Source organism: Protomyctophum bolini (genome assembly GCF_963924005.1).
Source record: "Protomyctophum bolini genome assembly, chromosome: 8".
Taxonomy (NCBI): Eukaryota; Metazoa; Chordata; class Actinopteri; order Myctophiformes; family Myctophidae; genus Protomyctophum; species Protomyctophum bolini.
Window position 1 is genome coordinate 26392042 of NC_137869.1, and position 24590 is coordinate 26416631.

General features: G+C 45.9%; 2 protein-coding genes across 3 annotated transcripts in view; one reads left to right on the forward strand and one right to left on the reverse strand.

The window, feature by feature from the left end:
- ralgps2 (Ral GEF with PH domain and SH3 binding motif 2) overlaps positions 1–24590 on the forward strand; it is a 105894-nt gene that overhangs the window by 62218 nt on the left and 19086 nt on the right. The window lies entirely within an intron of this gene.
- angptl1a (angiopoietin-like 1a) lies at positions 67–23779 on the reverse strand. The gene is made up of 6 exons (XM_080771190.1): positions 23407–23779; positions 10948–11200; positions 9607–10224; positions 4047–4240; positions 2018–2288; positions 67–1301 (listed from the first exon to the last, which is right to left on the reverse strand). Exons 2-6 carry the CDS (start codon positions 11135–11137, stop codon positions 1114–1116), a joined length of 1461 nt encoding a protein of 486 aa, XP_080627316.1. The 5' UTR covers positions 11138–11200; positions 23407–23779; the 3' UTR covers positions 67–1113.

Sequence of the window (24590 nt, forward strand, 5' to 3'; positions counted from 1 at the left end):
TTCAGATGCCTTATTTGGAGAAATTGTGTTGGAGGCATGAAGCTGAATGAGAGTCAGACACATCGGTATTTAGAAAATACTTTTAATTGGAGCTGGAGGGAAACAGATCATGTCTCAGGTACTGCAACCTCCTGTCAACTTGACATGCGTCCTCTTTATTGATCATTTTGGCATTGGCTTGTATGCGTCTCTGTGGGTCTAATTGTATCCATGTGTAGTGTATCTGGAAATTGTATAAAACAGGGCCTCCCTTGACTACAATCCATATAAATACATTGATAAATAACAGAAGGGCAGGATGGCGGAGATACAAAAGGAGGGAGTGTTTGGCCTGAGTAAAATCATACCTCTTAAATTAACTCTCACAAATAAAGCCAAAGATATTTACATACCAAAGTCAGCTCAGCCATTACCACATCAGACAAGCAGAGTCCATTTTCTCTTGGGGTTGTGGGAAGCCCCGAATGACAGGTCAAACCAAGGAAGAAACAGTAAGGGTATCAAGGCCTGTACTGCAACCTTTGAACTGTTAAGATAATATTGCATTCTAGCTGGCATAACACAACTTTGAATTACAGTACATGATCTTTTTCATGCTAGCAAGATAAACAAAAAAACATTCAATACCTCCCAGTGACCACTGGTCTGACCAATGAATCACCTCCATTAGCTGCTCAGACGAAAATCATGTCCAAATGACAATTTCCCTTTCCTTGCATATTGTGTGTTGCTGAGGATAGTGAGCAACAGAGCATGCTGTCCCAGAGCTGTGAGTGGGGTAGGATGTGCAGTGGCAGTCTTGTTCATTTCACTAGAGTCAACATTGGAGCCGTCCACTGCACTGACGTCGGAATCAGAAAGACTTTATTAACGCCTGTAGTCATCCTGGTCCCATGACGACACGAGTACAGCACATTTCCCTCTCCCTTGCATTCTCTTGTCTCTCACAAGGCACAGATGAGGGTCGGCAGTGAGTCCTTGGTTCTGTGCTGCTTTTTACGTTATGCGTTAATGGGTAAAGTAAAGACTTAAGCAGCAGTAATAAGAGATGGTGGCAGGGGCTGCAGGAGGCTGGTGGCATTATTTTTTTGATCAAGGCTGCCAACCTGACACTCAGTCAATGGGTCGGATCATCATGCGGGCAGACTTGAGGGAGTAGAAGCCTCCTCCGTACTCGGCCCAGAAGATCCCGTCCTGGAACTTGCTGCGGTAGACGCCGCCGCTGTACCACACGCCGTTCAGGTTGGTCTGGCCACAGGCGTTGTACCACCAACCGCCCTTATGGAAGTGAGCACAGTTACCTGGAGGAAAGGCAGACGTAGATAGACACATCCGTGAATAACCAGTGATGGACAGACCAAACTGTCGCTCGAGGTCCTCGCTCTACAATTTCCGACTTTTAAATGTGAAAATGTTTTGTTAACATATTTACTTACACAAACGTTTCTGTATCCAGCAAACAATGTGAACAATGTGAAACTCAACTCTACCTCAAACAAACTCAACATTTGTCTGTAGGATGCCAAGGTCAAAGTCATTGTTGATTGGCTCTTGACATGAATCTCTTGGTTTACACAGCCTTGATTGGTTTACAAATGACTTAAAACACAGATGAAAATAAACCCTGGGCAAATCTCTGCTTATAGAAAACAGAATTAGCGTGCATATATACAGTAATTAGAGACCATGGTACTGGATTTTTTTTTGTTTTTAATTATTTTGTCAATGTGACAATGCTTGTACTGTTGTACCCGTAAAGTTGTTAACTGGTTCTTTGCAAGTAAAACATTAACCCATTTTGGGCAGGAACCCCTTTTGGTGTTGGCATTATGTTATGCTTTAGCTATTGAAAAATAGCAGATCTACAAGCTCATAGCTACAAGCTCATAGCGCGCCACCGAGTGGCGCGCTACGAGCTTGTAGGTCTGCTTTTTTTGAAAAATCTAAGAACCACTGACATAGAAACCTAGCTGTTTCAGAAAACTGTTCTGAAACTGGCATGTATATATCTCCATACCTTGGAAGGCGTCCTTGTCACGGTCCAGCGTGGTGAACTGCTTCCCGTTGTGGCTGCTGAGGGAGTCCCCGGCGTTGCCCTGGTAGGTGCCCAGCCGCAGGCGGTAGCCCTCGCTCTCGGCCTCCAGGTGGAAGCTGCTGTACTCGGCGTACACCTTCTTCCCCGTCCAGTCCTCCAGCTCCACCAGCAGCTTGTAGTCCGTCTGCTTCCCCAGGTTGTAGATGTTGTCCAGGCCCAGCCAGTGTTCACTGTCTATGTTCCCAAAGCCTTTCTGTAAGGGGACAAGGGTTCGAGCATATTTGGATTGGCTGTTGGTTGTTCCAAGTTTTAGCACAGGTTTTATGGCAAAAAGAAAACACCCAGATTAGGTCATGGCGATGTTTTAACCCATTTATAGGCCTGACGTCGAAATAAAAAAAATGTCTTCTGAAAGAATATATACAGTATTCAAAGATTTGTGCCGCATTTTCACGATTTTTCTAAAAATAGCAGACCTAAAAGCTCGTAGCGCGCCACCCACAAAGGGGTTCCCGCCCAGAATGGGTTAAAAAAGAGAGATTCCGTGTGGGACAATTCAGCGATGCATACCAATACAATTGAGTATTTTCCACATATTTGTATTTTCCACAGTTTCTCTGGGTTTGGTTGGGCTACACTACAGTATGAGGTTTAGCAACTGGCAAAGACAGGGGGATCTCTGTCTTCTTTCTGTGGTCAGGGTAAGTGAAGTTGTGTCCAAAGGACACAAACAGGAAAATCACAGGATTATACAAAAAAAAAATTGGCAGTGGTCTGAGTCCATGCTAGCCCGGTGCCCTCATTCAAACAACGGACGTTAATAAGAAAACGTCTAAAGGTTCTGCTACCTGGCTTCCCAGTCGTGGGGAATTACTTGGTGGTGGGAACATTGGCGTTGAGCAGAACGGCTGGAGAGATTAATGGAGCAAAAAACAGAGGTCCCCCAAAAACGTGGCGCGCAATTTATATCAGCGCCGTTGCTTCTGCACACTACATTTTTCTGTACCTAGTCCTATAATAATCCCCATTACTGTCCCCCAAAAACGTGGCGCGCAATTTATATCAGCGCCGTTGCTTCTGCACACTACATTTTTCTGTACCTAGTCCTATAATAATCCCCATTACTGTCCCCCAAAAACGTGGCACGCAATTTATATCAGTGCCGTTGCGTCGGCACACTATATTTTTCTGTACCTAGTCCTATAATGGAGTGGGGAGTTTGTTTTTTTGGAGAGAGGCATTCATCCTTTAATCTGTGTGCCGGCTCTGTTAGATCCCGGATCACATCTCGCCAGTGGTGGCTTAGGGAGGAAGAAGGAAATGGAGGACTCTACTCACTCCTTCTGGGATGGAGGGAAGGAGATGCTTTTCCTTCCCTCAGTCCCACAGGGGTTCTCTGATTTGTATGTAGGACAGGTAGTTCCTTCCTGCAGAGAATGTGTGTGTGTGTGCTCTCTGTGCGTCTCTCTATCTCTCTCCATGGCCGATCCTTTCTTACAGCCATTGTGTGCATGTTTGTTCGCAGCTTAACATGATCGTCGTTGGTTGGATTGGTTACATAAGAGCATATTTGGGAGAGCTGAGTTTGTGGCTCTTTGCTGTGGTGGCGCTGTCTCGACTGGCCTGAGAATGGAGGATCAGTCCGTGGCTCTCGAGTTGTTGTTTTAACTGTTTGACTCATTCTGTGTGTGATCACTTCGCAGTTAAACTCTGTGCAACCTTTGTGTGTGTGTCTGGTGCCTGAAGGAGCTTGGCATACAATGGCATACAACGCTGACGAAGGCTTCACGCCGAAACGTGTTCGTTATTGTGCTGATTGTTTGCAGGCAGCATACCATACCTGATACCTGTAATGAAACGCCTTAAAAGGACAGTTATGTGAGTTCTGGTATTCTCCGGTTTAAAAGTGTCTTTCCCGACCATGCACCCGGTAAAATGATCAAAGAGATGGAGACGAGTTGGAGTCGTGTGTGTGCTTCCTTCATTTAGAAATGTGCCTGAAGGAGCGTACCTTGTAATTCTCCCAGTTTCTAAAGAAGTTTACAGAGCCATCTTTTCTCCTTTGTAGCACAGTCCACCCTCCATTGTCTAGGCCGTGTTCACACCAGGCTTGGATGAGACGCTCACTGCCGTCTGTCTTGAGCAGGTACATCCCATTGGTGGTGTGGCCTGCCTGCCTCACCTGGTAGCAGTCCCTGAATGGACCTGGAGTGTAGAGAATGAACAGGTTAGATTGATTGGCCCTTTGTGAGCAATAAAGTTGTATTTTATTTATTCAAAAACATGGCCGCAATAACCTGCGATAATTTCGGTGACCATATATGATTGTAAAATAACATAAAGCATACTTTAATCGAATCAACACGTTATTGTGGGGTAGAATATCACACTATGTCTTATTACTACATCAGTATTCCACCCCAACACTAGTAATTGGCAAACTACATACAGGAAACCCTAAAGTGTTTTGGCCCACCTGTTCCTAGGGAAATCTCCCATGGTTGTAATCATGCATTGTTCAGCATGTATAGAGCCTTTACTGTGATGTAATCTCTCTGCTAATAGCCCCGCCGCCCTATAGTGTGCTTGAGGTGAATAAGATGTCGACCCTTTTCGCTGCTCATGTTAAAGTCATCACCATTACTCTTGAGGTTGAGATAGTGAACAGAAGACAAGAGAAAATGGGGAAGAAAGGTCTGCCAAGGCTCTCTGGTTTGAGGGGCCTCCTCTCACTCAAACCACCGAAAGTCCTGCGGTCTAAAGTTATACAAACTTAAAATTCAATACATTCGCATACATTTTGTTATTCAAGGGGGGAACCTGCAGTTGCACTGCATCCAGGGCTGAAGTGGCTAGCCCTTAACCCCTGCACATTTCCACTTCTCTCCCCTGTGTGAATGATGTGTATTGATGCAGCATGAAGACAGCATTGTGCAGGGGGCCCCCAGGGGCCCGTAGATGGTTTTCTCAGCTGGGTGTGGGAGTACACAGGGGCCCACTGTAGCCCCAATGTAGATGCTTTAAGCTTGTATTTTATTAGTAATAATCTGGCTTCATCAGACCTGCGTTTAATTCTGGAGGAGTTCTCCCTTCCTCTTTTCCCTTTCCTATGCTCTATACTGTATCTATCTTTCACTTTCTGTCTGTCTGAAAAGAAAGTGGTTAACGATCTGGGTTAAAAATAAATGGAGACATCTAAAACCCCTTGTGGTTTGAAATGGGGCTCGGCTAGACCAGACTGTGGTCTGCGAGTGTATTTACAGTAGGTGAACCTACGCCGCGTGCACAAGATCCTATTAGCAGTCAATGGAACCACTTGGACACAGGCTCTATTAGGTTGTACTTGTTTCTCAATTCACATTTCACTGTGGTGCAGAGAATTCTCAGTCCTAACTGCTTAAGCCCCTACTGTATACAGTATGCTTAGTTGACAGGGATCCCTATGAAATGCTAGGAGTGCTAGTATTTCTCTCTAAACCAAATGTCTTTGACGAAAACAGCCGATCTACAAGCTCACAACACGTTGTGACATGTTGTGAGGCTGTGTTAAACTCATATTCACTATTTGGTTATCCTAGGGTTCATTATTACAGTATATTACAGGACAAAGACTCGTTGAAGGGGCTTTATTTTTGCCTGCATTAGCCCAATGACGTTTTGCCTGGCCCAACACTCTGCTTCTCCTGATAGGTAATTGATGAATGGCGATGGCGTGTCTGGCTCACACGGCAAAAATGATCCATCCCTTGTCTCTGATGTTTTTCTTGGTTCCAGATTGTGGTGGGGAGTCCACGTTGAGAGCTTTGCTCGGGCCGTGGACCAAAGCCACGGAGCAGTGCATTCATGTATGATTTAGATGTTTATGTAGGCTGGTCCTAGTCTGCCACCAGTGCCAGGGATCAAAAGGCACAGGGGGATTAAGAGAGGAAAGATGCAGGGCAGGTGAATTCAGGAGACATTGTTGGAGAACTTTAAAAGCAGCTGCATCTCGATGCTCTTACTCATTATAATAGTTTTTTTGTTTATTCCTGCACCAAGGAGTCATTATTTGCAAATAACCACAATTAGGGTTATATTGCAGCATTGGCAGTGCAGCATACCAATTTCCAACTTCATTGCTTTGTCTTACATCATGCCACATCCCCACAGGTCCTCTTTTATTTTATTTTTTATTTTTTTACCATGCAGGCTTTAGAAAATATGGCCCTTTCCCCTCGCAACCCTTTCAACGTGGAATAGTCCTGGTGTTATGTGTGCTGGAAGTGGTCCATGTAGCCTGCAGGAGTTGTGGGCTGCTCTGTGGTTCTGAGGAGAGCCGTGTTCACCCACAGCCCTCCCTGGAGGGTCCTCTAACCAGGAACTCTCTACCACCTGACCACATGGAAGAGAGAGCTGCTCTGAACGGGAACTCTTCACACTTGACATGGAGTTGCCTTTGTGTAGGCTAGGCTGCCATACAACTTACCATAAAGTTTGTTTTATTTGTTTTGTATTTTATTCCAATCCAATTTTATTTAATTATTAAAATTATACCCTGCTTCATCATACTACAGAGTCACTCAAAAGTGTAAAGAATAAGAAACGGTTAAAAAAAAGAAACGGTTTTGGACATGATGTTTCCACCCGACAGAGACGATATTGTATGAATATTACAGCTATACGGGTCCAATGTCCTGTTTTTTTTAAGGCAGGGAAGTGGAGATTCTGTCGTAATGTTTTTACAACATTATGTTAATTATGGTTTATGGTAAGAATTTTTCACCATTCACCAATGTTATTACAAAGACTGAGTGGAGGTTTGATGTCGGATCCTTAAAATGATGATTTAAGGCTCCGCTTTCATCTTTTCACTTCATTCATTGATTGCTGAAAGTTTCTTGGGTTTTTTCCACCCTCTATTATTAGATGGTATGTTTTTCCTAATTACAGTATGGCTACTTCATTGTAATGGCAGATTTTAACTGGAGATATGCATTGCGTCTGATTGACGTAGTCCACCATATGTCCAGCCACACACTAACTCTGGTATACTGTATGTCTGCAGTGCCTTGCTAATTGAATGGCATTGCCCCTGTCCAGACGGTATTGAAGAAAGCACCCCTCACTGTCTCGTCTCCCCCCCCCCCCCACTGTACACATCTGGTAACTGGTTGTATAACCCTTATCAGCAGCCTCCGACATGGTCTAATCGCTAGTCATAATAGAGCCATTTCCGAGCAGCAATATGACCTTGCAAATTGTTTTCATGCTAGAAATTAGGTTGCTGAATTTCAGCCATGTTTTTGAGGGCTGCTATCTCCTCCTACGTCTGGCTATGATTTGAATTAAAACAAGACCCCACCCGTGACGTCATGTGGCACTCAAGTCTATGGACTTTTAATGTTTGCTTTAAGCAGTGACGTTAAGAAAGCAGTGACGTCATGTGGCAGCCACAGTGGGTATAGTAGCCAAGTAGTAGCCAAGTCTGTGGGATTTTTGTTTGTTTAGATCACTTATGATGTAAATCGTTTGCCGTGGTTTATTACCGTTTATGCCCGAAAGGGCAACCAGACTATAGTTATTTTAATTTACTATGAAATCGTGCATTTCCCGTCAGTTGTTTGGTTGCCCCCCATATATGGTCATGCCTCGTGACATCATGTGATGTCAATATTAAGCCCATATATGGAGATCCCTGATGTCATCAATATTGGCCAGCAACTCTACATCTGACCTCAAACCCTTAGATCTCCATATATGAAGCTGACCTGTTCTCACATTCCATATGTTGATCCTTCCCCATCCATCCTTCCTCTTCGATGTCTCCCTTTTGATACCTCTCCATTTAAACTCTAGACGGGCCTGCACCAAAGTTATTAGTGCAGCTGCGCCCGGCAGCCAGTGAAAACTAGAGTTCTCAACAGGCCGGAAGATTAAGACCCGGCCCTACTTGGGCCCTCCTCATCAAACCCTGTACACTGATGAGATGAAATGAGATGAGATTCAATTTATTGTCAATGTACAGTACAAGTACAGTACAGCAAAGTATTTTCAAATCTCACCAGAGTGTCAGACATTAATATGTACAGTAAGTAAATGCAGATATGAGCAGTAGTAATTCAATGTAATAAATTAGTGTCTAAACTCAAGACACTGCCCCCGCTGCCACCCTTAGATCTTCATATATGGAGCTGACCTGTTCTGACATTCCATATGTTGATCTGACCTCATCAAACCCTGTAAACTCAAGACGCTCCATATATGGACAGTACAGAATCCATTCCATATGCGCAGCGAGGTCGCTTCTCACCCTCGGGCATCTTACTGGTTTAGGGTAGTAAAGACGACTTAAGACGTCATATGGCCAATATAAATACTTCCTCTAAAAATCTTGCACCTCTCACTTCATGCCAAACATGTGTGATTTTATTTCTTAACCATTGGGTAATGTCCCAACAGTCAGAGAGCAGCACACAAATCAAAGGAGTCTTATCAGTGATCTATTTCAGTCCATGTGTAGCTCACTGTAAAGTGCCTATCAATAAAGGCAGTAAAGCCCCCAAAATATCTTTAAATGAAAAAAATGGGGAAAAAAACTATCGCCTCAGTTCAGTTGCAGGCAGCCTTGTTGTGCCTCGCTGTCACACGCACGCACACACTCGCTATACTCACTCACACTATACTCGGTATAGGTCATGCTCTCTCGACCCAACCTCACTGTCACTCAGGTTTTCTCTCTTGTAGTGGTCTTACACTGATATCGTTTTTCCACATGCTTACATAAGCACCATTGTGAGTGACAGTACTGGTAAATGCTGTAGATTATTTTAATTGACACTCCTGTGGCAGGTTCATAATGCTGCCTCCCTACCATAATACAAGGTAGGGAGACGCAAGGTTGACGGCACACATTTCTATTCGAAATTGGCATGTTCTCACAGGATGCCCAAATGAAATATATAAGAGCCATTTCATGTGTCACCACCATATTAGTGAGTTCTGCCTGACTAGTTGTTGACACATTCACTAGATTCATATGTTCTCACTTGCCTACAAAGTCACTCTCTTGAATGCACTCTCTTGGATGTATTTTCAGTGAGATATACGAGTTTGTCTGTAAAGTATCTGCGATGATCTGTAGGTATGCCTGCCCTGGCATAAATCTCTATGTTCTGAGAATGGTTTTTAAAAGTCAGAGAGTTCATACACAAAAGGCCTTAACCATGTCTACATACTGTAGGAGCAAGGCCTTGTCTAAGCTCAGTCCATATGCTCCGACCATGGAGGCCAGTACAACTGGCCAAGAGAATTGCAGGAATGTATGATTTCACTGCCTCTCTTCGCATGTCAAGGATGAGCCAACTGGGCAACAGTGGCACTGGAATGTAATGCTCAATTACCATCCTTTAGGAACCAGCAATTTCACACCTGGCAAATTTGCCCGTGCTAAGATTCGAGACTTACTATTCTACTCCCATTTCCTCGTTTAAGTTAACAATGCTTCCCCATTGATTCTTCATTATACTGCACTGTTTATTATGCAGTTTATTACCCCGTTATGCAGTTGGTGTGTTTTTGAGACTGATACATACCGTCGGAGGTGAGTGTGCCCTGCGGCGGAGGTGGATTGTTTCCAAACGGGCCGGCTGTAACCGTCTCCATACGCGACCCCCTGGGGAAGGCCCGTGAGTGGTCCCTCTGTATTTCGTTGGTGAATCGATTGTTTACCGGTATGCTCTCGGGCACCACCTTTACCAGCGGGGGAATTGGGGGCAACTCGCTGCGCCCCAGCGTCCTCAGACACTGCTCCTCCAGGGCGGTGATGAGCACGGACTGGTTGTTGACCACGCTGGCCATGGTGGCGAAGCGCGCCTCCAGGTCCCTGTACCGGGAGGCCAGCCGCATCATCTCGGAGGTGACGTTGAGGACACGGTTCTCCAGCGTGACCAGCTCTAGGGAGTTGTCCCTCTTGCGGATGATCTCGTGCAGCAGCTGCATGTAGAGCTGCGTCACCCTGGAGTTCATGTTCCTGCTCTCCTTCCTCAGCAGCTTCATCTCGTTCACCAGGTTGCCGTCCACGTCCACCACCAGCGTGATGGTCTCGATCTCGCGCCGCTGCTTGTGCAGGACCTCGCGCACGTCCGCGATGTCCATCCGGGTCACCCGCTCCTTGTCTAGCTCGGGGCCTGTGGCGCTGGCACAGATGGGGCCTGAGAAACGTGAACGATTAGAAAACTGTCTCTTGTAGAAGAGATCTTCTAATCCTTTTGATAAATTAACAATACGTAATAATGGCATGGCCTCCCTCTCCAACCTTGAACTATTGATAGTAAGTTAGTGGATGAAGGCGTACAGCACAAATCACCATGTGGTGTTGGGTGACGAAGCTGCTTGTGTGCATGTATAGTGGGGTGATAGTCTATGCCTCATTTGAAGAAGGAGACAGCCGGCGCTCAATAAATGTCAATTTCACATAGTTTAATTTGCCTCAACCTCGAACATGCGCTGCTCCTGTGCTTGCGGTTATGGTTAGGTTAGGGTTTGAGGTAGGTTGTCGGTCTAATGACTGTCGGACCAAAAATAGTGTCGGAACTAAAGCCTGTACCCAGACAACCTTATCGGTCTTCCTCAGCGTATGCTGAGGAGATTTATAGAGTGCTGGCTGTCTATTTTATTCCATGATATTGTTGGGCCGATGTGCACCTTAAGACTATCTTTTATTTTGGAGTGTTGCAGCCATTCTCTTTTCTCTGTGCCTCATTTGGCCATGCACGTAATTGTTTTTTTAAATTGCTGCTATGATGCACCAGGAACCAAATATAATTGAACTGTGTACTATATACTATACATACATGCAACACACGGTGCACCATTCACCTACTGAATATTGTGCTGATAAAGTAGCATTTTTAATGACGACAAAAGTCTCTCACCCGTGATCTTCTGCTCGGGGATCAGGAACGTGTAAGAGCACTTTTTGGCATCGGCATCGTTGGCAGCTCGTTTTGTCCGGTGCGGTGAATAGTGTCTGGTGCTCCGTGCAACCCTGGAGGTCCTGCAGTAGGCCTGCTCCCACACATGGAGGCAGAACAGGGCACACAGGCTCCACCACGCCCCCCGCATGGCTGCTGGTTGACTGGCTCGACTGCCTCAACGTCTCTCCACCCCAAGGCCTTCTGGACGTAACTGCAAGCAAACAAGTCGTGGGGAGTCAATGCGGGAAGTACAACTGCTTGCTCTGTGTGTGTGTGTGTGTGTGTGTGTGTGTGTGTGTGTGAGTGAAGTAACATTCTGTTTAGCCTGCAGCACCAAGGTCTGTTTTGTTTCCTAGATAGTTCCTCATCTGACACCCCATTACTCTGGGATGCCGTTGCTCTGCCCCCTACAGGAGGTCTCATGCAGGAGACCTCTGGCTGTCCTTCATCATTTGCGTTCATCCTCCCTTGAGGCAATTCATCACTTTATCAGGAAATACACTTATCTTCCAGACTGTGTTCCCAATTCCCATAACTAAGACCCCCCCCAACCCCCAACCTTCTTGTACTGCACGTGTCTCTCACCTGGTGGACATTGAACCAGAAGGGATTATTTTTTAGACGTTCTCACGGGGCTTGCGGACCAAGAATGGCAAAGGTAAGGGAACGTTGTGTTCCATTTGACTTCTTTGTGGAGAATAATGTGGTCCCAAGCTAAAGCAGAGGAGCAATGTTCTAATACTTCATGTGGTGATTTATCAAGTAGTGGCGCTTTGTTGGATGAAAGACCTTGACCCTCGGGTTGTGACCTTAACTAACCTGAATACCTGTAGAGAAGAGTCTTGAGCTCAATTCTACAATCCGTCGCAGACTCAAATGAGAGACGGATCCAAATAAAATCCAACGTTTCACAATTTTGTCGGCCATTACTGACTACTCTGTGCTGCTGTCCTCTCATCATCTCCACCACCCTTAATGCCTGGGCAGCCTCCTGTCAGAGTGTTCAGTAAACACAGCCCACAGACGGCAGCATACACACAGGTCTATTACAAGATGTTTGACCTCTTTATAAGCTGCAGTGGGATCTCACTCCATGTGAGGAGCCTATTGTTGCTAAATGTGGGTGGAATATTTGAAAAATAACTGCATTACAGAACCATTACAAAGACTTCAGGGTGAACATTCCTATTGGGGTCCTCTGATTTGTTTTTAAGCCAGTATAGGCGTAGGCTTGTTAGCGACCATTCTCAACGCTGTTCTGGCAACGGCATTGAATTTAGATGTGCACCAGATGCATCGGTAGATGGAGATCTGGGTTTGTCTGGTTACGTGAGACTACTTATAGCGGTGACTCCTGCTGCTCGCTAGCCCCTATCGATGCTTCTGGTCTGCTTCTTATTAATACACTGCTAAACATGCACTGCTCTGTTTACCGCCTCAGGGGCCTGCCCTCATCATGCAAGGCCAAGGCTACGTCTAGCCATGCTATATCACTTCATCATTCCTCATACGTCAGAATCTGAACACGAGGCAAAACCTGAGCCCTAAATCTTGAGACCAATCCTGAGTGAAATGTCCATTGTTGACACCCTTGTGGTCGCTAAACTGCACGTACTATGCACACAGAGTCCCTCCGTAGGCCTTACGAATGTGTGTTCGTGTCGGTCTCTTTGCTTGATTGACTAGCTGCGTGGCGCATGCCTGCATGTGCGGATATCCCGGGACGCTGTTCATCTCCATGGCTGTGTGTACGCCTGTTTTTCCAACAGCGGTCGTCTCTGACAGCGTAACCAGGTACCATCTCCCTGCAGACCTCAGTGAGAGACGTTAATGACTTAAGCAGCAGCGGCAGGGAGCAGCAGTGGCGCTGCTCAAGTAATGCTCCATTTATACTCCGTTGTACAATGGTGTTACGCCGTGGTGAGCTTGTAGGGTTGGCTGTTTTCGCTGCACGACACTGTCGTACGACGAACCAAGTATAAATCAGGCTTAATGCTGCTGCTCCAGGCTTTCACAGGCCCACACGTGCCACTATTCGGTCTCCAATGCGAGATCCAGTTCACCACAACATGGGGGTGTTTTGGGGAGTTGGAACAGGACAGTAAAAAAAACGTACTGCTCCACTCATCTGTGAACTGTCAGTTTCTCTCAACCTTTCTTGCTTTCAGATTAGTTTTGTCCATCTCTTCTTTCCAATTCCTCACACATCTCTCCCACTTTTTCCGCTCTTCCTTTCCTGTCTACTCTCCCTGTGTCTCATGCTGTCTACTCTCCCTGTGTCCTCTGTGTCTCATGCTGTCTACTCTCCCTGTGTCCTCTGTGTCTCATGCTGTCTACTCTCCCTGTGTCCTCTGTGTCTCATGCTACTCTCCCCGTGTCCCCTCTGTGTCTCATGCTGTCGTGGTGGGACTTTCCTCTTGTGGGGGCCCTGAGTCGGTCTCTTCCATTGAACCAAAGCAGATGAAAGACATTCCAGGGTTCTAGGTCAGGAGAGTGTTGTGGTGGTAGAGGTGTTTACACAGTTCTGTCCCTCCCTCTCTCTCTCGCTCTCTGTCCATCTGTCTGTACCTCTCTATCTCAGAAAGCCCAAACTAATCATGAGCGTGGGGCCAAGGAGTAGACTGTATAATGGCAATCATTCTCTGCTCACCTCACTCTGTGTCTCTGTATGTGCATGCTCACGTGTGCGTGCGTCTGCTTGAGTGAGAAAAGCATACATGCCATGCAGCATGCACACATGTCTCTGTGTGTGTGAGGAGTGTTTGCAGAGATGGGCAGGAGCTGCACCGAAATGTCTTGTTCAATTAAAGCTCAAAAACAGCAGATGAAACTTTAACGCATGAGTCAGATTAGACGGAACCAGAACCAGCCCTTTGTAATGATGCTGAAAAATAGACTACAGAGACAGAGATATAATACATCATAACAGATGGATCATGACACCCTTGTTCTCTTGCTTTGGCCTGATGATCATAACCTTGCTGTCTGGTGGAAATCTCATATGTCCAAATCTTTCAGAAATAGTGAAAATAGCCGATCTACAATCTCACGAGACGACACGTTGTGAGCTTGTACGCCGGCTATTTTCACTACTTTTGCTTTGACACTCTTGTATGACGAAGTGGGGCATTAAATGACACAAAAAATTAAACATTTGGAGATACAAGGTTTCTGCCCGACAGTGACGGTATCTTCTCCCATGGACAACATATGATGCACTCGCTCTCTTGATTTGCTCTTTCCTTTCCCCTCTTTTTTTCCATCTATGATCACGTTTCCTCCCTGCAAGCAAACCCTCTTCTCCATACCGCCCTTCTGTTTCTTCTTGCATAGCCTTTCCTCCTCCTCAACCCTCCATCCATCTCCTTTGCTTTCCACCCCTCCTTTAGCTTTTCTCCCCTGGTACTTGGAGGCTGCGCTTAATTCACCTCGACAGCGGAGAGCAAACGGAGACGGACAGCCGTGGACGGACGAACAAAGGCAGAAACGCCAAACGCTCGTTTTTCCTCCTCCTCGCCTAAATTCAAATGAAATGTGCCGTTGGCCGGTCCTCACTGACAAGCGGCCCGTGTGCCCGCCCCGTAACAGATGTGGCAACCTCTCCTGTTTGGAGCCGGAGGAGAGCTTGTTTAGAATAACTGACATGCGGTGGTTTAATTTCCCAGGCCGCCTTACATGATGGAAACGGTATTAGCTTCATAAGTCTTTGTAAGAGCACTGCAGGGTGCTCGCGCCTCTAATGGTTATTAATAGTCGGGAGACATATGACTTTGGCCTGCTGACTCTCTCTCTCTCTCTCTCTCTCTCTGAGCAGCAGTATGGTCTGATTTATTTATAGGCTGATATGCACCTTACTGCATGGAATTGTCAAAGGAATGAGATTTATTTATGCGTGTTCCACTTTTTTATATATGGTGTATTAAAACAGACGGAGCCATTGATTTATCAGTCCCTGTGGAATCTTATAGTGTAAAATGTGCCATATCTTTTTACGGTATGGAACCACCACCATATATTCCTGCAGTGTAGACATAAAGTGTAGACATTTCACTGGAGCACTTTGAAGTGGTCCTGGAGAAGGTTTCAGCCAGGTGGTCCCCAGGACGGAGAGTTGGTAACCAAATGGACCATTATTGGATCTTTAACTCTTGAGAGCGTAACACAAAACCAAATGGTCCATTTTGGTTTCATTTTACGCGCTCAAGAGTACAATTATTGTTAAACATCTGCATTACATAATTTACATAAGTCTTCACAATAAGAATAACAATGTAGAGAATTATTCAAAGTTTTGGTCTGAGAGACAGCATCTCATCAAATGGTGGTCCGTGGCGCAAATGCTGAATGGACCTTGATATGAAAATGGTTGAAATCCAGTAATCCACTGCATTAGAGAGAGACACGGCTCTGTCAACTCAGTTCATCACTCGGGAGTCTCAGTTTGGACTGGAGAGCTGCCAAATTTCTGAAGCTTGGTTAGGACATGCTGTGATAATCAAGTGTGTGTGTGTGTGTGTGTGTGTGTGTGTGTGTGTGTGTGTGTGTGTGTGTGTGTGTGTGTGTGTGTGTTGCCAGGCTGCACGCACACACACCTCTGGACACTGTGTGTGTGTGTCTTTACTCTTTTATACAGCCAATAGCTAGACTTTACTATTTTAGGTTTGGCATGCCTTGTCAAGGTTATTTTACCAAACATCAACTCTTCCTGCATCACTGTGTGTGTGTGTGTCTGGTTGACTTTAGTCTTTCCCATTTGCTGTTGTTGGTTTTTGGCCACTGGGTCTGCCGTGTCTGCTGCACATTTAACAGTAAGCGACATTGTGCATGAAATATAACTAATCCTCTATCCGTGTCTTGGGTCTGACATCATATGGCCATTAGCGACTCGCGAGACAGGAAATTACAGTTCATTAAGGTTGCTTCAATAACAAAAGACATTTGAGCAAGGCCCTCTGGTCAACAGCATAATGACTGTTGATTGTTGGCTGTGTGGATTTACATGACTCCTTTTTTCATAGTTTGAGACACAGAAATCAAGCTGTAGGCCGTGGAGAGGCTACAGTATCTGGCTACAGAGGTTCACAGGTCCCAACATGTCCCCAGCATCCATTCATCAATCATGTTTCCGACCTTAGCTCGTATCTATGCGCCCTCGTTGCTGTAGCCTGATGGATTGCAGTGTTACAAGCAGGGAGGGAAATGTTTTTGGATGAAACTTATTTATACATTTCGTAGCCAACGTATTTCCCAGTCTCCGAGATCCCCGGCTCCCAGCCTCCCATCTGGCCCTCAGACTTTCCCACCGCCGGTCCAAAGCGCCCCGAAAGCTCCACCACACATCCATCACCGGTCAGAAATACACGGGACGGCAAGGGGAGAAGGAAGGAAGGGAAGAAAGATGGGTGAGGACTCGGGAGAGGAGAGAGTTTTGAGGAGAAGAGCCATGGAGCCTCCAGCAATAAACAGCAGCTCAAGCAGCCGTACTTTTAGTAAACAGTCAACAGTGCTGACCCTTCCAGCCTTTCATCCTCAGAGGGCATCAACAACTTCCCTCTCTCCTCTTGTTATGCCCCATTTTAATTGTATATGTATATTTCAGCTGCATGACACAACCACTGGGTCTCATTCTCACACGACCACTGGGTCTCATTCTCACACGACCACTGGGTCTCATTCTCACACGACCACTGGGTCTCATTCTCACACGACCACTGGGTCTCATTCTCACACGACCACTGGGTCTCATTCTCACACGACCACTGGGTCTCATTCTCACACGACCACTGGGTCTCATTCTCACACGACCACTGGGTCTCATTCTCACACGACCACTGGGTCTCATTCTCACACGACCACTGGGTCTCATTCTCACACGACCACTGGGTCTCATTCTCACACGCCGCCGACTCAAAACGTGGTAGCAGTTAACAACGGAGCCAAGGCAGGCAAATGAAAGAAAGACCAGGAGATTAAGACGCAGAACGCAGCCGAGGGTTAATGGCAGTGCCTGCCACGGTGAAACTGGAAAAGAGGATGAGACGAGTGTCATGATGCCAGGGTAAAGAGACGAGAGGGGGGAGGGGTTGTAGGTGAGCTCAGGAGAGGGGAATGGACGGAGAGGGGCAATCACCACGCTATTGGTAATAGTGTGGTGTGATTTCTGGCCCCACTTTAAACGTTTGATGCAGGAAATGAGAGCCGGAGTGAGGGGGAGGATGGAGCACAGCACTTAAGAGTGGTATTTTTATGAAGTCAAGAAGACTGTCCAGCTCAATAGCGCAGTAATGACTCATTTATATACTTGGTTGTGCTGTGTGTCGCTCACACGCAATCTACAAGCCCACACTGCAACGCATTGTGAGCTTGTGGACTGCTTGGGGATATATTTTTGTTGCATGTCACTGGAGAATCAGAATCAGCTGATCTGTGATATTGTCACATCACAGGTTTACAGAAGTAAAGAAGTGGGTGAAATTAGTTTTTGTGCATCGTTCCCATCGTATCGTTATTTTCCGTAGAAGAGCGAAATGGAAGAAGGGAGGGAGTTAAAGGAGAATTCCATACTAAAAGGCTTTCTTACCTTTCTTTGTAGTTGTTACGTCCCCACCAAAGAGGTCCAGGTGTTATTTTGTGCAAAAGGTCCTTATTGGCTATTTCTCCTACCATAAGCCCTAAATGACTTGCATTGAATTGAATGGGAATTGAATTGGACTATGGGGTGTTGTGCTAATTCGGTTATTTCCATCGCTCAAAATTATATATTTTTTGTATATATCCTCTCTTCATAATGTAAATAATATCCCAAGCGGCACACTTTACTACTTATTTTGATGGAAATAAGCGAATTAGCACAACACACCATAGCGCCATTCAATTCCCATTCAATTCATTGTGGGCTTATGGTAGGGGAAATAGCCAATAAGGAGTTTTTGCACCAAAAAACACCTGGACCTCTTTGGTGGGGACATAACGACTTCAAAGAAGGGTAAGAAAGCCTTCTAGCATGGAATTATCCTTTAAGGAGATCAAAAAACTAAATGCCTACATATTTACATGGTGCCTGAGATAATATATTAAAGGAGAAGTATAAATCACTCCTAATGGGCCCCGGAGCCTGCCCTTCAGGGTGTACACATGAAGGAAGCAGAGAGAGAGAGAGAGGATGTGGAATTAAGTTGAGTTGTGATCTAATAAATGGTTTGAAGTAGGAAAGAGGTGAGCCGTGTGGTCAGAAAAGGAATGTACACAAACCCCCAAAGGGTTCCATACGCTTTCCCCCCCCAGCAGCATTACTGCACACTTTCACCTCCACTAGAAAGGTATGGTTCTCCATCCAGAGTGGGGGGAAGGTGAAGGTAGGTCCAGGTCCATCCCCTGAGCCCCGCTCAGGCTCGTCTATTTTGGTTCTTCTGGCAGTGAAACTCTAAACATGTGGGCTCATGTGTGGGTCAGAGGTCTACATGTGGGGTTCCTCTGTGAGTGTGTGTGTGGGATTTGGGTGTGGCTATACCCATCGCACGCACGCATGCACGCGCGCGCACACACACACACACACACACACACCCTGCAGTCAATCAGTCTTTGTGTAAAGGGGCTACCCCCTCTTTATTCAATCCTTTTACACACACATTACTTGATGCTGACACACGCACACACACACAGTGACACACACACGAGCACAAGCACACGAAGCTCATGTTGTGAGTTTATGGCAGGGTGTTGAAGAGTACAGAGTTCATACAAGGCCTCCCTCATCTCTCTGTCAGACGCTCACCTCTCCAAATACCCTACTCTATCATTCCATACACACACACACACACACACACGTTTTTTTGAGGAACAAAATATTCCAGTAAATATAGTCTGCATATTCACTCAATGTCAGACTCCAGTAACTCTACCCACTTGGATGGTGGGTTTGTTGTAACCCATGCAGTTCAGGTGCGTCCTCTCTCTCCGAATAGAGTTCAACTAGTGAACTGACAGCTTGGTTAACTTTTAAGTGGATCACTTGCAGCTGCTCGGCTTTCGTTTCGTTTGTATTCTGTGAGGAGAGTGAGCCGAAGGAGGGTCTGGCGTCAGAGGAGAGCCAGGAAACCATAATAATGTGCGTTTGAGTGTTAACAACATTTTATTAGCTTAAATCATTTGTGTTTTCTGGTTGAGGAGAAATGGTAGACCTTTAGCTGCTTTCTCTCTCATTATTGCCCCCTTCCCCGCTATTTGAGTCACACCTCTACTAAAGTGTTTGTCTCCAGCTGCACATGCTTTCTGTGATCCAAAAACACACACATACAGTTCACTGCTTGAGTCTTGGGCACGCTTTACACACATCCTAAGCCTCTGCTTCTCCTCTGGGCATCCCTTGTCCATTATTCATCCATTTCTGGCTGACCGGTTCCTCCTTATGTTAACCTGACCATTCAACTGTGTCCAAGTCCTCATTAGGGCTCCAAACGAGCCTCGCAGCCGAGCTATAAACAAGACCTTTACTCCAATCCTTTTCCACACAGTAAAATCCTGAGTGTTGATTTAACTCAGCGTCTACAGATCTAACCATTTGGTTACATTTTGTACATTCTTCCGATTTACAAGTGGATAAACTAACACTGAGGATTTCACCGCTCCGATCGTCAGCTCTCACCAGCTTTTTAATCGTCTCTGTTGGACTTATTTTATTTGCCGTCATTTCCCTGTGAACAACATTAAAACCGGTGGTCCTTGACGCTCTTGTTTGTGGAGAGATAATGGGTCCAAAGAAAAGTGTGTTGGGGCATGCGCCCCCCTGCTGTGGTTGCGGTCGAGTTGACCGCATGTTGCCAGCAATGCTAGAGCCACTGCCTTGAAAACCAGGGTTTTTGGACCGGTCCCCATGTGCAGCGTATGTGTCACGTGTTTGTTTGTCTATGTGGCTGTTTCTATATCGGGCTCTGTTTGTACAGTACAGTGATAAGATCAGGAGTTGAGTGGCCCTTTTTAAACATGTTTGTTCAGACCCAGACCTCCCCAGTCATGTCAAAGTAGTGTAGTACGACGACATGATTGGCTCCGTGCCCACTGCTCTGGCCAATGATTGTCTTGGGGTGGCTGCGCTGGCTGTCAATTTCCTGTTGGGGTTACAAGACGGCCCCATGACAGACAAGGCGATTTAACGGGAGTAATACGGGCCTTCTGAACGCTCTACTACTGGTCTGTAGTATACTCCCCGACGCATTTTACTGGCTTGTCCAGTGAGCATTTAAAACCTTTTATTAGGAGAGACATCAAAACTGTCCGCAGATGTAGAATGTCGGGAGTGAGCAAGGCACCTTGTGTTTGTGATTTATGTCCGGGGTCAATGGTTAAGAGTGGAGTATGTTTTGGTATGGGTGGATAGTAATGACCCATTAAAGTTTTCCTTGGGAAGGCCCGTCCCCACGGAGACAGACGTTTCAGGTGAGCGTGCGGCCAAGCACTGGCGCACCAGCATGGAATGTTCTGGAGGATTCTTAGTAAGCTTCGTCCTATAATTTTGTCTCTCGCCGTCTTGCTCATTTTCATGCATGAGTTATTGCAGTATTTTTACTTTGATTGATCACTTTGTGAGGGAAGAAAAACAAACGCAAATGGCATGGCCTCACGTAATATATTTTCTTAACCGTACGTAGTTCGCTCATACTATCCTTCACCTTATGCTTTGTCCTTTTGATGTGTGTTCGGAGTGTCCTACAATAAATACAGTTGAGTATCTCTCAAGTCACTTAGACTGTGTTCAGATTGGCAGCCCAAATCCCATTCTCGGTCTATCCAGATTGGAATAAGATTTTTATCATGCCTGAACAGTTTGCTGATGACATTTTAAACATATTCCTACATTTGGTTGTTTGAAATGTGATGTCTAATGTGTCTCAGTCTTTGCACTCAGACACTGAAGCCTTTATACTCTGTAGTACGACTGTCCCTCGCTTAAAAAAAGCCAATCTACAAGCTCACAACTTGTCACGACGGAGCGCTTGAAAATCTGCTTTTTTTTTGTCGAGCACGAACATGAATATGTTTAACGTACTGTAGAGCGAAAACACAACAGACACTAGCATAGAGCCCTGGGGGACTCCACTCAGTCTCAACGATATGGGGTTTAAGTGGTTAAGCATTACTCGCGTCTACAGTTACATTATGACGTTACCACAGCAACCAATGCGGATAGACAACGATAGTCTTAGTTGCAGGAGGCAAGCCAACCGGATTGTTTCGATGACCTCCCACCGGAAAATAACATTGAATGTTGCGCAGCAGACGCTCCCAGCCTGCATGTGGAGCGATGCGATCGGTTTTGATATCAATAATCTCCGTCCTTTTTATCAATCCCCGTCCTGAGCGCTGGGCGTTACTAATTGATTGAACGGAGAACTCTGTTCCGCTCGGGCTGTTAACAGTGTGTGTATTCCAACATCATCATCCTATCTGCACGGTATTTTTTCATTTCGACACTATTGTACGATGAAGTCAGGTTTTTGAGGCCAAAAATCTGATTTGGTCTGCCAATCTGAACATACTGTGTAGCCTTAAGTTACAGAACTGGTTCTGGGCTGTCAGACCCCAGGGGGTCCCCAGAGCCCCCAGAGGGTACAAATGGATACATTTTGTCCAGATGTTTAATGAACACTGGGGATTGTACAGTGTCGATAGAGTTCTCAGAGATTAAGATGGTATCAAATGGCAGTCTGTGGCCCAATGAAAATGAAACTGGGTATCTTTCAAATTAAAAGAGCTGACTGAACAACACTCACAGATGTGGTTCCACAGCGAGCGAAGGACATCCGAGCAGCGTAAGTGGAAACAGTCCAACATAATTGTGAATGGTGATAGGAAGGCCCTGCACAGAGCGATAGTATTATCGTTCAAAGCACTCTGCTATCATGGTGAGGCTGAGGCAGCAGTGGCTGTGTTTCTGATGTCTGCAGGGGTTCACTCACTACAGGAGGATGTGGTTAGAGTAAAATTACAGTGTCATCAGGTTCAGTTCCTTTAAAAAAAAAAAGGACTGTATGAATGGGACTTCTATTCTGTCAGGGTCCCAAAAAAATGTGCACACCGAAAACCTTTTTTAAGGTGCAGACTGCAGGGACAAAAAATAAGAAGCTACTATAGACTAGAATACTAAGAATATGGTGTAGTACTTGCCCGCTTAATTTAATTCCTCAAAACCCGAACGTTTGAGGTGACCCAATTGAAACATTTCGGTGTGTAGCTCAGCTGCTATTGTCAAGCCCACAACATATGTGTGTGTGTGTGTGTGTGTGTGTGTGTGTGTGTGTGCGCGCGTGTGTGTGTGAGACTGAGCATCGTTGCTGCAGGACGTGTCACCACCACGTCATGTTGGATATTATTTATTTAACCCTCGTTCCAGCAGGTTATTCGTCCCCGTTTAGAGGCCAGACTTCAGGAGGCTGAATTTAGGAAACCCAAACCTAACAGAAATAAACAAGGCTGGCTCCACGTTCCAAATCTCCTCATCTGATCTGATCGCTCTGCCTTAAAGTGTTTGACTGGAATGGAGCAACTCTGATGTTGCCTTACTTTTCCCTTTCCTCTCTCTCTCTCTCTCTCTCTCTCTCTCTCTCTCTGTGTGTCCTTATTCCTTTTTTCAGTCTCTGTCATTCCTATGTCAATTTTAATTTATTTAATTCTTAACCCATTTCCTCTCTCTCCTTTTCTCTCTGCCTCGCGTGCTCTCTCTCTCTCTCTCTTCTCTCTCCAGTAAACGAGGTACGCCAGTTTTTTTGGAAGAAGATAATACTGTCTTCATGATTTTGTCTCAGGGAAAAACTCATTATACTGCATTAGTATCCCAGGTGGAAGTTGAAAATCTAAAGTTAAATGAGGAGAAACATTACTTCTCAGAATGGCAGACTATTTTAATTTGAAAAAAGATTAATAAAAAAAGAAATCCCATAGATTCTTTCCGATGTTGAGAACATTTGACCCTCTTCACCTGTGGTGTGATGAAGTGAGGCCCGCTCCCATGTGTTACCATACTGTACACATTCAGACGTCATCCTACTGTGTACACACACACACACACACACACATGTGACAATACACATCTGGCAGTTTTATGCGTTCCAGCAGCACATTCGTCCTATACAGTATAGAGATCTCACAGTGCGCTGTATACTGTACACTATACAGTGTATCCTATTTCTCCAGAGAGTTAAAGAAGCGTTGCTAAATGTTTCTGTCTGCAGCCCGAGAACCCGGTCTCACGGAACGCTCTAACCTCTTCAACCTCTAAGCCAGAGAGCTCTTACAGCTGCTGAAGCACGCAGGCGCACACACACACACACACACACACACACACACACACACAATCTTAACACGTGAGCTGAGAAGCTACTTGCACAAGCGAACAAACTTGTCTGCCAGGCAGTTGCTTACCTTTGTTGTTGGCAGTGATTTGAGTGCACGTGACTGCTGTAGTATATTCTCTTCACTGAGCTGCAATGCTCCCCTGGCTGTTCCCAGCACTCATCTCTTATCCGTGTGTCCAAGTCCGCTGCCTCCTCTCTTGGACACGCTGTCCCGCGGACTCCCTGTCCTGTCCTGTTAGCTGAAGATCAACAGGCTGCTCCTGGAGTTCCACAGTATATCAGGAAGGCCTTCTGTAGTCGAGGCCTTGGCGTACTCAGACGTGCTCCTCTCTCAGCTGGGCTGAGACTGGGACAAGGGCATGACTCAAAAACGGACCACTGTTAACAAACTGAGCTCTGACGACTGATGCCTTGAGGTTTTCTCACAAAGGATGAGGGAGACGAGGTTATGGAGGGAGGGAAGGAGGAAGAGAAGGGAGGGGGCGGGGGGGTGGTGGTGTAGGGGTTGGAGACTGCTGTTCTTTTCTTTTCTTTTTTTTTCTTTCGCCGCAGCCCAGCCCACCTCTGATGTCACTCTGATGAAGGAGAGGGGGGGAAAAAGTCTAATAGAGAATAACAGAACCTCCTCCTCAACTTTCCCATCCTCCAGAATGGATCGCTGTAGTTCTACTTTTACTTTATTTGTTTATTTGGACAGGACAATGCACATGGACGTAAATACACCGGATATAGCACAGTTGCTAATTCTTATCCGCAGTCCTCGCATACATACTACCACTAATAGAGTAGGAAGGGTAATGAGTAAGAGGAAACAAGACCCGTTTGATTTCAGGACTGTTTATTGAGCGGGGAACAAGGCCCCTTTGACCCCTCCACTCACACTCCATAACCCCCCCTGACCCACCTTTGATCAAGGACCCTCTAACGACCCCCTATCCCCACTCTGGGTAATAGGAGGGTGTGATTGTAATGATGCATTGCGTAGCTTCAAGCAAAGTTATCAAGGCTAATGGCTAGTATATATTCAGAACAACTTCCTAGCAGATGCTGAGCTGTATATATAAGTGAGTTGTGGCGTCGTTGTAGAAACATCAGTCGCTCCAGGTGTAGTCTGGTGCTTTCCCGGGCCCTTATTTCCGAACCCCCGATTGCCCCCCACCCTCCCCACCCCCTGCTATTGCCCCGTCGTTCAGTTTAATGTTTCTGGGGCATGTGAATCACGGATAATAAGGTCCTCACCTGCAGCAACCT

Bases quoted from the DNA above. Each gene is read 5' to 3' on its own strand.
- angptl1a (XM_080771190.1), bottom strand. From the start codon at position 11,137: ATGCGGGGGGCGTGGTGGAGCCTGTGTGCCCTGTTCTGCCTCCATGTG. The intron at 4,241-9,606 runs GTATGTATCAGT...TCTACACTCCAG, and splicing joins GGGCACACTCACCTCCGACG to GTCCATTCAGGGACTGCTAC. The intron at 2,289-4,046 runs GTACGCTCCTTC...GTCCCCTTACAG, and splicing joins GAAACTGGGAGAATTACAAG to AAAGGCTTTGGGAACATAGA.